This window comes from Euprymna scolopes, chromosome 10, assembly GCF_053919585.1.
Source record: "Euprymna scolopes isolate OS-2025 chromosome 10, ASM5391958v1, whole genome shotgun sequence".
Taxonomy (NCBI): Eukaryota; Metazoa; Mollusca; class Cephalopoda; order Sepiida; family Sepiolidae; genus Euprymna; species Euprymna scolopes.
Genome location: NC_136491.1, coordinates 29,073,751 through 29,088,211, shown reverse-complemented (window position 1 = coordinate 29,088,211; position 14,461 = coordinate 29,073,751). Strand labels below are relative to the sequence as shown.

At 35.3% G+C, this 14,461-nt stretch overlaps 1 protein-coding gene across 1 annotated transcript in view; it reads right to left on the bottom strand.

The window, feature by feature from the left end:
* The window catches only part of LOC145285896 (sodium/hydrogen exchanger 9B2-like), a 284,636-nt gene that overhangs the window by 51,773 nt on the left and 218,402 nt on the right, over positions 1–14,461 (bottom strand). The window contains exon 6 of the mRNA XM_080134363.1: positions 3,311–3,475. Coding sequence (XP_079990489.1) covers positions 3,311–3,475 — 165 coding nt within the window. The remainder of the gene's footprint in view (positions 1–3,310; positions 3,476–14,461) is intronic.

Below are 14,461 nucleotides of genomic sequence, written 5' to 3'. Positions count from 1 at the left end.
ATGTGTGTGTATATATATGTGTATATATATAAATGTATATATATATGTATATATGTGTGTGTGTGTGCGTGTGTGTGAAAACATCGTTAAATTCATTACCCTTATAGCAGCAGCCATATAGCATAATTGGCTTGACTGTCATTTAACTGTCATTTGGGCGGTCGAGTTTCGATCCTGGCTTGAGGCAGTTGCCTGTCTAGCTGCGCCTGTCTAGCTGCACTGATGAGCCGTGAAACAGTGAAACAGTACTCTATGTGAATGACTATATATATATATATAAAATATATTTTAGTCATCGACATACAGTCCTGTTTCGTTGTATCACAACTCATCAGTGCCGCTAGACTAGCACCTATCCCAAGCCGAGGATCGAACCTAGAACCGTCGTGATGACAATCGGCAGTTCTACCCCTTGACCACGGAAGCGGTGCCCGCAACTAATCTGTCCGAATGTCTATTTAAATAAACATCCGTCCGCCACTCGTAAAGTGCTCAAACGTTTGTTTGTAAACAAACCGCGAGCTTCGCATGTTTTCAGCCAAATTAAGTAGCGAGTGCATATATATATATATATATATATATATATATATATATATATATATATATATATATCAGCAAAATATTACTTTTAAACATACTCTTTAAGCTTTTACCTTGCGGCTACTTATTGAGGAACCTTGAAGAAATCTCGTCAGTGTTCTGCAGTACTTTTATTCTCTGTTTGAGCAAGAAAATAATCGAAATTATCATTCGACTAACTGGATAAATGATGAAAAATATTTTTCGAGTTCTTGCAAAAACAAAAGATTCTTAAGCGTAGACATTAGAAGTCTAGATCGATTATGTAAGAGCCGTGAGTTTCAGGGGTCAGGAAAATCGTATTCCAAATTTCCCTGCTCAATTAAATAAAATATAATTCATTGAAAGTTATTTATAAGGTTTAGTGTTCATTTAATTTTTTATTATAATTGGAGTCCAGTGGAAAGATTGGAAATATTTCAATGAATAAAGCATAATATAGATTGGCAGACGATAATGTGATGGGTTGTGTGTGTGTGTGTGTGTGTTCGTTAATGTTTTTATATGTGAGTGGAAGAAAATCTTGTAAAGATGAACGCCCCTAGTCGGGTACCGGTTCGTAGACTCGTGTCGACTGGATTCCACTGGTTTATTGAGAGAAAATCTGGTTCTTTTAAATGATGTGGGTAGCTCCAAGAAAAAAATCAGTGCAAATAAATTTAGAATGTTTTCCGATTGGTCCAACATATAATTATTTGTCTTTATTTAGAATAATGTATGCGCAAACGACATGCGTACAAACGCGTTTTTGCATTTTGATTTTGTAGCGTCGATGTGTAAACGTCGACGCTACAGCCTTTTTCAGTTCCAGATTGGAGTGACAATCCTTCTTTCTGTTGGACCTTGTGATCCAACCTTTCTTTCAACTATTCCACTATGCCAGGACTTATCCAAGTTTCTTTTGATGGTTCTTGGATGAACTTTAAAGATGGAAGCCATATTTTGGAGGCTTGAACGATTTTTTTTCTTTTCGACAGTGGTCAGTTCAAGAGTCATGATGCATTTAGCCACACAATTAATGTAAAGCTTTCTGGTATAGTAACTTAAATATTAATGCACGGATTTTAGAGAAAAAATAATCCTGGCATTGGCAATTTTGCTGTTACTCTCTCTCTCTCTCTCTCTCTCTCTCTCTCTCTCTCTCTCTCTCTCTCTCTATATATATATATATATATATATATATATATATATATATGTTAGGTTGGTGCAAAAATAATGTCGTTTTTGACTACATATCTGATAAAAAACGACATTAGACGTTATTTTTGCACCAACCTAATATATATATATATATATATATATATATATATATATATATCAACTACAGGTATATTAGAGAACTGTGCTCACATAATCATATAGAACTAGCCGCGCCTATGGAAATTCCACAGCAGCATATTCCATACGTAATATATTGCTGCTGAGCATTTTGTGGACGTTCAGCATTAATGGAGACACTGCGATTGTATTGTAGCCCTTTTGTTATAACTACAAGTCATGTTGTTAATGAAGTTTCAGAATATATCTTTATAGGAATCTGTGACATATTTCAATTGAATAGACGCCCGCCACGATCGGAAACCCCACGATAGCATTATGCCATCTTTAGACAGAACAGATACTATCTTTGGATCCTAGCCAGAAGACCAAGAAGGTATACTTTAGTTTCACGTACGACCCAAAACCGACATCATTTATTTATTATAATTTTTTTTCACATTGCGTCTTTGTTGATCAGGTGATCCTTTTTTTATTAAAAAGCAGGATAGAAGGTGGTAGCTATGGTTATGACAACAGAATATTCTTATCATTGCTTTGACTCTCGAGTATATATCCGACACAGTTAAACACAGTTTATCTTAGTACTTTATCCGCTGCGCCATAGGTTCTATTTTGAAATTCCATGTGGATTGACGAGTTTGATTGAAAGGTTCCCGAGTTAAAAAAAATGCGCACAAAGAAGGAGATTACATCGGCCAAAACGTTGTGAGAATAACACTAAAGATAAGAATAATATTCTGAATAAGCCAACACAAAGACATTACTACTTCAGTAGTTTATATACGGCACAATCACGTTGGCACACCAGTTCTCACCAGATCACTGAAGTTAAGCAACATTGAGCCTGGCCAGTACCAAATGGGTGACCGTTTGGGAAGGCGAGGCGCTGTAGGTACCGCGAGATAAAATACCAGGCTGAGAAACTGGCGCGGGCTATTCTTCTCTCAAGGGTAGATGGGACTCTCTTAAGCCGTGGTAGGCACTCCATCTAGTGATGACGTCACGATAAAAAATACCCTTGATAGCCCTGGCGAAGCATCAAGTATTCAGCCACCGACAAGATTTAAATTACACTACAAACTCATGTAGGGAGTTCAATCTCGGCTACGGCCATGCTGGATGGACTACTTTAGTGATTCGGTGTTGATTGAACTACAAGAACGTAAAAAAGAAAAGATTAAAAAAAAAATAATGTTCCTATATCAATTTAACCACGAGAAAAAAAAGACAAGTTAACAAAATTAAAGGAAAATAAATAAGCATATAAAAAAACATACATTAAATAAAGAATGAAACTAAAGAGAACTTTAGAATACTTTTGTTCTTTGTTTATTTGCTTATGCCGACCATGAAAAGCTTGGAATACAGTAGACTTTCTGGACGATCTTAAAGAAAACAAAAACCCAGAAATAACAAAACAAAAAAAATGAAAAAAAACAACAACATTTACCTGACCAGACTGCTGTCTTTCTTTCTTCCATCTTGAAGCTGACATATAACCAATAACTAGTACACAGAGTTGACCGTTGGCCGGAAGTTCAAGAGCGGAAAAAGCCACCAATGGTAAAAATCCACCAAGTAACATAAGGACCGAACGAAAAAAGAAGGAAAAACGCTGAAATAATGGGAAAGAAATAGAACTAGAGATTACATTTTAACAAAACAAAGAATTATGAGGAATGGAGTCTATAATAATAATGATAATAATGATAATAATAATGATAATAATAATGATAATGATAATACTACTACTACTAATAATAATAATGATAATAATAATGATGATAATAATAATGATAATAATAATGATAATACTACTACTACTACTAATAATAATGATAATAATAATGATAATAATAATAATGATAATAATAATGATAATGATAATACTACTACTACTAATAATAATAATGATAATAATAATGATGATAATAATAATGATAATAATAATGATAATAATAATAATAAGAAGAAGAATAATGATAATGATAATAATAATAATGATAATGATAATACTAATAATGATAATAATAATGATAATAATAATAATGATAATAATAATGATAATGATAATAATAATAATAATGATAATAATAATAATGATAATGATAATACTACTACTAATAATAATAATGATAATGATAATAATGATAATAATAATAATAATAATAATGATAATGATAATAATAATGATAATAATAATAATAATAATAATAATAATGATAATGATAATAATAATAATAACGATGATAATTCAAGAGGTACATGTCTGTCTGTTAACTATAATATCTAGACTATAAATTTTTACCAGAACTATCACCTACCTATGTAGATTGAGATAAAAGTAAACTGGTGGTTCATAGATAAATGCTGCTATATTGTTTTTTTTTTTTGGTCCCCTGATTTATTGGAGAGCGACCTATGTTTTAAGTGGTGTCCGTGCTTCCGTAAGTCTGTTAATCCGGACGATTGCCAGATAACTGTATATTAGTTTTTCCTGAAATTTGGCCACGAATTGTATTTCATTAAATAAATGTGCACAGTAAAAAATATTTTTTGCAAAAATTCCCGTTGCGTCCCCAGGGGTTCAAAAGATGTCAAAAATGACCCCAAATGGCCCAAAATGACACGTTTTTCCCCATAACTTTTGATCTATCCATTAGAGTTTTCTGAAACTTGGCCAAAATGTGGAGTCCGTTGTTCTTAATATAAATCCAGTATGGATGACCATGGCAAACTTCTAGTTCGCGTCCTCAGTGCTAAAACGCCACTTTTTGTGTCTCTTTTTCATATTTCTCAAGATATCTCTGACTATATAGTGGTTTTTCATTGTGGTCAACTCAAATATACATGTGTTAAGGCCTAAAACTGCACCATTTTCTATTTACACTGGGATTCGGCATACCCAGGGGCTCAAAAGAGGTAAAAAATGCCCCCAAAATGGCCCCAAATGACACTTTCTGCCCTATAGCGTTTGATCCGTCCATTAGATGTTCCTGAAACTTGGTCAAAATGTGGAAACTATTGTTCTTAATATGAATTCCGTATGGGTGACCCTGGAAAAATTCTGGAATTTTAGGACTAAAAAACATGCCCTTTTTGGAGTTTTTTTTTCATATTACTCAAAAATTGATATGTATGTCTATACAGTGATTTTCCATGGCACTGAATTCAAATATACATGTCTTAAGATGTGAAACTTCACCATTTGTCCATTTTCATTGGGATTTGTAATTCCCAGGTGCTCAAAAGGGGTTACAAATGCCCCCAAATTGCAAAAAAATGACACTTTTTACTCATAACTTTTGCCCCATCCATTAGATTTTCCTGAAACTTGGCGAAAATGTGAAGGCAATGTTGGCACTTCAGACTTCTCACATTCATCATTTCTTCACTATTTTTTGTGGCATCATCTCACATGCAGCACCAGAGGGGGACCATGCACGCGCTGCTTGTTTTACATAGGTGTCACCATTTATCAAGGCCCGGAGGCAACTCGAGGATAAGGGTTAAGGAATATACAGTAGTCAATGGGACAGTATCATAGTAATCTTTAGTAGTCGAAATTTAGTAAATTGTATTACTGAAGGGGACTTGTTCATGTTGGGTTTTCCTGAGTCATCTTACATTTGCTGGTGACACTGCTCTGCTCAAGGAGGTTAACGAGACAAAAGATCTTTGCTTTCTGATCGACTCGGTCAAGCCATTTAAATATTACATTCAGGCTGCAAACAAAGCAAAGAGCATTCTATTCCTCATTTAATGTTCTTTCTGCAAATTTATTCCTGAAATATTTCTCCTTCTTTATATCTCCCTCGTGGGACCACTGTAAAAGTATGATACCCAGGCGTCTGCCCTAGCATCTGGAAAGCGTTTGATAACTGACTCCTTGAACAGTGCAAATTCTATCAAATCAGCCCTGTGATAGCCAACTCAAAAAACTTTCTCCCTTTGGTGTCAACAATTACATGATGATCCCATTTTGGCTTACAATGCTAATTATGATATGCCTGGAACCTATTATCAGGTTGACAAAGTTATTGCGGTTTTTAACTTTTAAATTCAGATGAATATATCTCAGCTCAAACAAAAATTTATTGATCAAAATAAGCACCATCAGAATCAACACACGTTTGCCAACGCAAAGCAAATGTATTTATGCCAGCGATGTAAAAATCCTGCCTTCTGGTGGCGCTGAAGCCGCTAAAGGCGTTTTTGATATTATTTAGTTGTTTTAAGCATTTCTCACGCAGATAGTAGTTAAGATGCTTGAAAAAGTGGTAGTTGGTAGGTGAGAGGTTTGGAGAGTATGGCGTATGAGGCAGAGTTTCTTATTGCCGTGGGCCTTTTCTGTTAACTAATGTTGGATGTTGTTGTCGGGGTTTCTGATGCGTTTCATCCATTTGTTGACAGTACTTTTCCGCTGTGATTGTTTCGCCTATATTTAAAGAACTGTAATGGATGAGACCGGTCACAGACCACCAAAGAGTCAGCATGACCTTCTTTTCATGCAAATCTAGCTTCAAGAAGTGTTGAGAAGTTTTGTCAGCGTCTAATCTCTGAGCTGAGTGTGGTCGGTTTCATAAAGAACTCACTTTTCATTATAAGTCACAACTCAGTGGACAAACAGGTCGTTCTTGTTGGATAAAAGAAGTGAAATAACACGTAATAATTTAATAAGCATTTATTTTTGGTTATTGTTCAATTTCTGAGGCACCAATTAATCAATTTTTGGTCTTTTCAATCTCTCTCAGGTGCTTGGAAATCATCGTTACGTCTAATTCAGAAGCAAGTTCTTGAACAGTTGTGCATGCATTGGCTTCGACTAAAGCTTTTAATTGATCGTTGTCAACATCCAATGGCCGCTCACTACGCTTATCATCTTCAAGACTTTTGTTGCTGCCACGAAATTTCTTAAACCACCATTGTGCTCTGCATTCAGTATTTATGGGCCAAACGCTTCGTTGACATCGCGAGCTGTTTCTATAGAGACAATAAGTGCACAGTTTGATGTCAGTGTGGGAACTGTGCAAACAATTATTTGCGAGGAACTGAAGCGGAAGATTGGTGTAAAGTGTGTCCCAAAGCTGCTCAGAGAAGATCGGAAAGAAAAATGTTGTCATGGACATCAAGACAGTTCCTCACCCTCCCTATAGTCCAGACCTTGCTCCCTGTGACTTTTGGTTATTCCCTAAGCTCAAGGAAAACCTTAAAGGCTGTCGTTATGAGACAATTGAGGAGATGAAAGAAGCTGTTATGAGGGTCATTGACACGCTCACACAAGAAAACTTCTATGAAGCCTTCCAGAAGTTGTTGGAATGGTACAACAAGTGAATTGCAGCCAGAGGAGATTACTTTGAAGGGGCTAGAGTTTCATGTGTGTACTATCAATCAAAATACCCGTATGAAAGGTCTGAAAACTTATTGAAGGCACCTCATATATATATATATATATATATTATAAGGTAAAATTAAAAGCCAAGAACAATGCGAGATTTTTTTTTTTTTATATAGAGTAAAATTAAATGCAAACAAAAGAAATAAAGTTCTTTTTTTTCTTTTTTACACAAATTTTAACTCTAAACAACAGTAATTTTTTTTTCTGTTGTATTCAATGGTGATATAAATCTCAATATATTTCAGACTTATTAGTCCATTTTCAAGAGAAGACAGCGGAAGAGTGTTCAAAATTGGAAAAGTAGCCGCAGAGTTTGCCACGTGATACCGCGAAATATAGAACAAAAAATGACGTTAGGAGAACGTTAAAATAAATCAGTTGATGTTTGAAATACTTGTTGCGTTTGTGAATCAAGGGAGATGACTATTCAAGCAAGGTTTTTTTTTTTTTATTGTTTTCTTATGTTTTAAACTTATATTATAAAAGCGGAGCTCAATTCCAGTCTATTGTTTAGTGTGGGAGTATTTTTTGAAATAATTAAAGATTCGAGGATACGAAGTTGACCTACGTTTCTTGAAGAAGCAAGAATGTTGATGTGAAAATCTGGTTCTGAATTAATGCAAGTGCGAATATGTTTATAGAACGACGAAGCAGTAGTGTTTAAGTGCTCTTTAATGCGGTGATGAAGCAATCTGGTAGTGCTTCCGATGTAAGATGCACTGCATTTAGCGCATTGTAGGTCGTAAACAACGTGGTTCTTAAAGCATAAACCTGTGTGTGATATTGGGCAATTAGAGAGTGAACAAGGGGAAGGTGTATGCGATGGGTGTTTTCGGTTGAGCTGTTGTCTTAAAGTAGATCCAGTGTGGATGAGTTGAATGTTGAGCCCCTCGCTGCGGATGGCTTTTCGGATTGAAGATGAGATTTTGTCACTGAGGAAGGGTAGTTTTAGAAAACAATTGTTAGAGAAGGGTCGGGTGTTGCGTTTTTTCTTTTTAAGTGAGGATAGGATCGTATTAGGGTAGCCGTTTAGTGAGAGGGTCTGTAGGAAATTGTTAGTGTGTGTATGTTTGTCGGAGATGTTAGTGCATTTGTCTTGTATGCGTGAGATTTCGGCATGTGCGTAGTTTAGTTTGTCCTTGAGAGGTAGCGCAGATTTGAAATGTACGAAGAGGCGTTTGCTGGCGGGTTTTCTGTAGAATTCAGTGCATATGGCACCATTTTTTTTTATTTGTATTTTAAAATCAAGTAGAGAAAGGGATTCCGAAGAGTCTGGGTGTTCTATAGTAAATTTTAAGTTTGGGTCGGCGTTATTGAATTTGTGGAAAATGTTAATAGCTTCTTCGCGGGAGTATGTGATAATTAAAATGTCATCGATATATCTAGTAAAAAGGAGATAAGAATAGCAGGTACTAAGGGTGTGTCTTTCGAGTTTGTCCATATAAGCAATGGCAAGAATACCGGATAGACTGGAGCCCATGGGTAGTCCAGATACTTGTTTGAACGTGTTTTGTAGGAAAGTAAAGTAAGTGTTGTCTACTATAATACGGAGGAGTTGTAAGAGATCTCCTGGAGTAATTCCGAAGCATTGTGGGTTTTTAGATGCTATAATGTCTGCCATGAGATTAATGGCTGGATGTGCAGGAATGGAGGTGTATAAAGAAACGACGTCTAGGCTAAATGGGTATCTGTATAGTTTGAGTAGATGGTGTGGTAGATCGTTGAGTCTGTTAATTACTTGGTTGGAACTACTAACATGGGCTGGGAAGGTAGAGAGTAGAGGTTTAAGTAGGCGGGATATTAACCAAGAGATTTTATAAAGGGGACAACAGACACATACATAATTCACAGGATTCTTCCACCGACAAGTCCCTTAAAGATCATCTTCTCGTAACTGACCTCACTAACTCTCTTTCCACAACTGAAACGGATCTCCTTTCACTTGGCCCTAAGTTTATCACCACAATGAAACTGACGGATAAAACTAAACTCAACATAGAAACGCAGTTCTGCAGAACTGCTTACCACCTTAAATGGCTGCACGCTTTTGCCCCGCACGATAACAAGGACACCCCCCTCAACCTCTCAGGTAATCACAACACCTCTTTTCCTGTTTTTCAGCTTGATCACCCTTTATACCCACCTCCTAATAATATTCCACTAGATCTAAAACTTTCAAGGTTAAAGCATAAAATCCTCAGAATACTTGAACGCGAACAACACCATATTACCCCCAATCTTACCAGGAACCAATACCTCACCCTTAAATCCCTTAAAGACAAAGATTTAGTTTACTTACCCTCTGATAAGGGCAGAGAATTTTGCGTTATATCACAGGAATCTTATAACAACCTTGCTATAGAGCATCTTTCCAATACCGACCTTTACACCCCAGCACATAATATCACTGCTGCTCGTATTGAGAACAACATTAACAAGACATGGTCTCAAATTTGTTTTAAAAGAAATCTCCCAAAACAACACAGACTAAATTTTATTACTAAATACAGCAAATTACCTACCTTTTATCACCTTATTAAAACCCACAAAAATAGCACACACACACAGATCAGACCCATTGTTTCAAGCGTTAACGGTCCCCTTTATAAAATCTCTTGGTTAATATCCCGCCTACTTAAACCTCTACTCTCTACCTTCCCAGCCCATGTTAGTAGTTCCAACCAAGTAATTAACAGACTCAACGATCTACCACACCATCTACTCAAACTATACAGATACCCATTTAGCCTAGACGTCGTTTCTTTATACACCTCCATTCCTGCACATCCAGCCATTAATCTCATGGCAGACATTATAGCATCTAAAAACCCACAATGCTTCGGAATTACTCCAGGAGATCTCTTACAACTCCTCCGTATTATAGTAGACAACACTTACTTTACTTTCCTACAAAACACGTTCAAACAAGTATCTGGACTACCCATGGGCTCCAGTCTATCCGGTATTCTTGCCATTGCTTATATGGACAAACTCGAAAGACACACCCTTAGTACCTGCTATTCTTATCTCCTTTTTACTAGATATATCGATGACATTTTAATTATCACATACTCCCGCGAAGAAGCTATTAACATTTTCCACAAATTCAATAACGCCGACCCAAACTTAAAATTTACTATAGAACACCCAGACTCTTCGGAATCCCTTTCTCTACTTGATTTTAAAATACAAATAAAAAAAAATGGTGCCATATGCACTGAATTCTACAGAAAACCCGCCAGCAAACGCCTCTTCGTACATTTCAAATCTGCGCTACCTCTCAAGGACAAACTAAACTACGCACATGCCGAAATCTCACGCATACAAGACAAATGCACTAACATCTCCGACAAACATACACACACTAACAATTTCCTATAGACCCTCTCACTAAACGGCTACCCTAATACGATCCTATCCTCACTTAAAAAGAAAAAACGCAACACCCGACCCTTCTCTAACAATTGTTTTCTAAAACTACCCTTCCTCAGTGACAAAATCTCATCTTCAATCCGAAAAGCCATCCGCAGCGAGGGGCTCAACATTCAACTCATCCACACTGGATCTACTTTAAGACAACAGCTCAACCGAAAACACCCATCGCATACACCTTCCCCTTGTTCACTCTCTAATTGCCCAATATCACACACAGGTTTATGCTTTAAGAACCACGTTGTTTACGACCTACAATGCGCTAAATGCAGTGCATCTTACATCGGAAGCACTACCAGATTGCTTCATCACCGCATTAAAGAGCACTTAAACACTACTGCTTCGTCGTTCTATAAACATATTCGCACTTGCATTAATTCAGAACCAGATTTTCACATCAACATTCTTGCTTCTTCAAGAAACGTAGGTCAACTTCGTATCCTCGAATCTTTAATTATTTCAAAAAATACTCCCACACTAAACAATAGACTGGAATTGAGCTCCGCTTTTATAATATAAGTTTAAAACATAAGAAAACAATAAAAAAAAAAAAACCTTGCTTGAATAGTCATCTCCCTTGATTCACAAACGCAACAAGTATTTCAAACATCAACTGATTTATTTTAACGTTCTCCTAACGTCATTTTTTGTTCTATATTTCGCGGTATCACGTGGCAAACTCTGCGGCTACTTTTCCAATTTTGAACACTCTTCCGCTGTCTTCTCTTGAAAATGGACTAATAAGTCTGAAATATATTGAGATTTATATCACCATTGAATACAACAGAAAAAAAAATTACTGTTGTTTAGAGTTAAAATTTGTGTGAAAAAGAAAAAAAAGAACTTTATTTCTTTTGTTTGCATTTAATTTTACTCTATATAAAAAAAAAATCTCGCATTGTTCTTGGCTTTTAATTTTACCTTATAAATTTCTTCAACAATGCTTCAAGCAAACTACAACCTACTTATATATATATATATATATATATATATATATATATATATATATATATATTCAAGGTTATTCTTTAATCTAATGAACGGACCATTATAAATTTTAAGAATGTATATTCTAAAAAAGATGATGTATAACAGTATTTTTTCTTTTGTAAATATTATTATGCCTTATTATATTTTCATCTTAATTTTCATAAGAGAACGTAACCTTGGTGCGAATGTGTTGTATTCTAATATATATATATATATATATATATATATATATATATATATATATATATATACTAGCATTTCAGCCCATCGTTGCCCGGGTATTTGAAGGTATATGTTGAGCCACAAAAAAAAAAAAAAAAATGCGGTCAATTTTTTTAAACTTTGACCCCAATTATGACCCCTTAACATTTATGGTTTTAGGCTCAAATCACGTTATTAAGTTAGATCAATGTCCAAGGAACCTATATCTAAAATTTCAAGTGTGTAGACACAAAATTGTCGAAGGAGTTTGGTAGAGTTCTCAAAGGTTAAATTGTTGAACTTTGACCCCTTAATCGCCAAATTTCTGGTCGAAAACCGATCACATCGATTCTCCCAAATCTCAGTACCCTGTATATCAAATTTCGAGTCTATAGACTAAAAATTGACATAGTTATTGCGTAGGGAAATGTACACACACACACACACACACACACACACACACACTTTCACTTTTATAAATATATATATATATATATAGTATATTTATATAGTATATATATAGTATATATATATATATATATATATATATATATATATATATATATATATACACTCATCCACATACAGTACTGTTTCGCTGTTTATATGTATGTATATACACAGAAAGTTTAGATGAGATACGTCATCGGTACCGTCGGTTTCAAAGCTGATTATTATGTACCGTATAGTCAGATTTTCATAATAAGCTCTCTTCAGCCGATACTCATATAAAATGTCGTAAATATTAATAAAATCTGTCCAATTTTTAAACTTCCACTTCACGTACCTTAAAACTCGCAATAAATTCTTCCCTGGAAAATGAAAAAATAAAATAAAATAATAACAAACACAAAATAAAAACTTTAAAAGAATGTCCAAGCACGACGAGAAAGATGTGGAATCTTTCATGAATCTCTTGACGTTGATTGATAACAAAATATAAAAAGGGGAGATAAAAAAAATGTCCTGCTCTCTGCTTCATCAATTATTATAGAGCTGTCATACATTGCTGTCATTTTGGTCTGCTTTATATTTCAAACTTTAGAAAAAGAAAAAGATTTCAGGAGAATTTTTTTTATCATCATTAGCATTTACCTCCTTCCCACTACTTTAAGATGTGACACAAGGTCGGAAGGTGAGAATTGTAAAGTCAGTTCCCAAAAAGGCAGAGTACGCTAACCTACAAAACTTGACCGAGCAGCTTTGTTAGCATTTCACGACAAGGGTGTTTCAGGCGATTTTAAATAAACTAACCATCTCTCAAAGCCTGGGAGGATGTTTAGTGTTTTATTTCTGCTGTGTTTAAAAGTATGCTGACACGCTGATATATAACAATATAGTAGAACCCTGGGATAGTGTGAGCCTCGGATACGTTTTATTTTTTTTTTTTAGGTTACAATGTGGAATACAATGTTTTTCCGACCCCTGGTTACGGTATTTGCCATGCCTTATAATGGTGTTTGATTATATCCATGTGTATTATATACTGTACTGTAGTTTGTTGCTAATTTTTAATGCCCTATCCTGGGGTTCTACTGAATATCTTTATTGTCGGTGACAGGAATGGATGGTTTGTTTGTTAGGAGGAAGATGCATGCTCTAAAAATTCGATGGGTTGATTCTTCTCAGGCCCACATCGTCAACCAACCTCGATTTCGGGTATTGTTATTATATAACTATTAGTGAACATTTCAAACGCATCCTTGGAACTTCATTGCGACTGTAGCCATACTCTAGAAGTGTTTTATTCGGTGATGGTTATTTCAATGAATTGAGCTGATTTTGGTTCGACTTGATTGCACCTGTGTATACTTTTTGCTGAAAATAACCTTTCAAACATCCAATATTTAACTTATCTGTTTGACAATTGATCATGTTTGTTGTTTCTTTCCATTGTGTCAGGTTCATTATTTAGAACTACTGACTGAGAGAAATTGACAAATCAAATGAAAGGCAAATTTACCCAGTATACTAAAACCAGTCGTCTTTCTTCTGGGTTGCAAAATCGTTGCGTCATTTTGCATCTCGGCTAAGTCTGGCAGGTGATAATTCGTAAGAGGTGTTAGTTAAATCTCTACTGAGTAGAATTAGGATGTTCTTGATAAATGGATCCATTTAATTATGTTTCCAAAGGAAAGGGGTTGGTTAGTTCCGCCGGATAGTTAATTTCAATATCAAGATTCTTAGCTGATTTAAAGGAGACGACATGACATTAAGGAATGAAACCCAATTAGTTAGGTAGAATAGTCTCGCTGAGAAGAGAAGAGGGGGCTTTAATCGCCTTTAAATTAGTGAGTCCATGAATGGTTGAAGGAGAGACAAACGTTGTTCATCATTTGGTAATATATACACGAACTGAAGTTTTCGTTTTTAACATCCCGCGCGCGAGGTTCAAATTTAAATCAACCAATCAAAAGGCTGTAATAAAATACATCAAATTCTTATCAACCAATGAAAGTTCGCATTTCAAGTCATTCAGTTTCTGACATGGTTAAATCAGTTAAATGTTCGGTATTAACATCACAAGCCGAAGCGTTCAGCTCGGACAGAACTAGTCCACGACCGCTATTAAAACTAAGT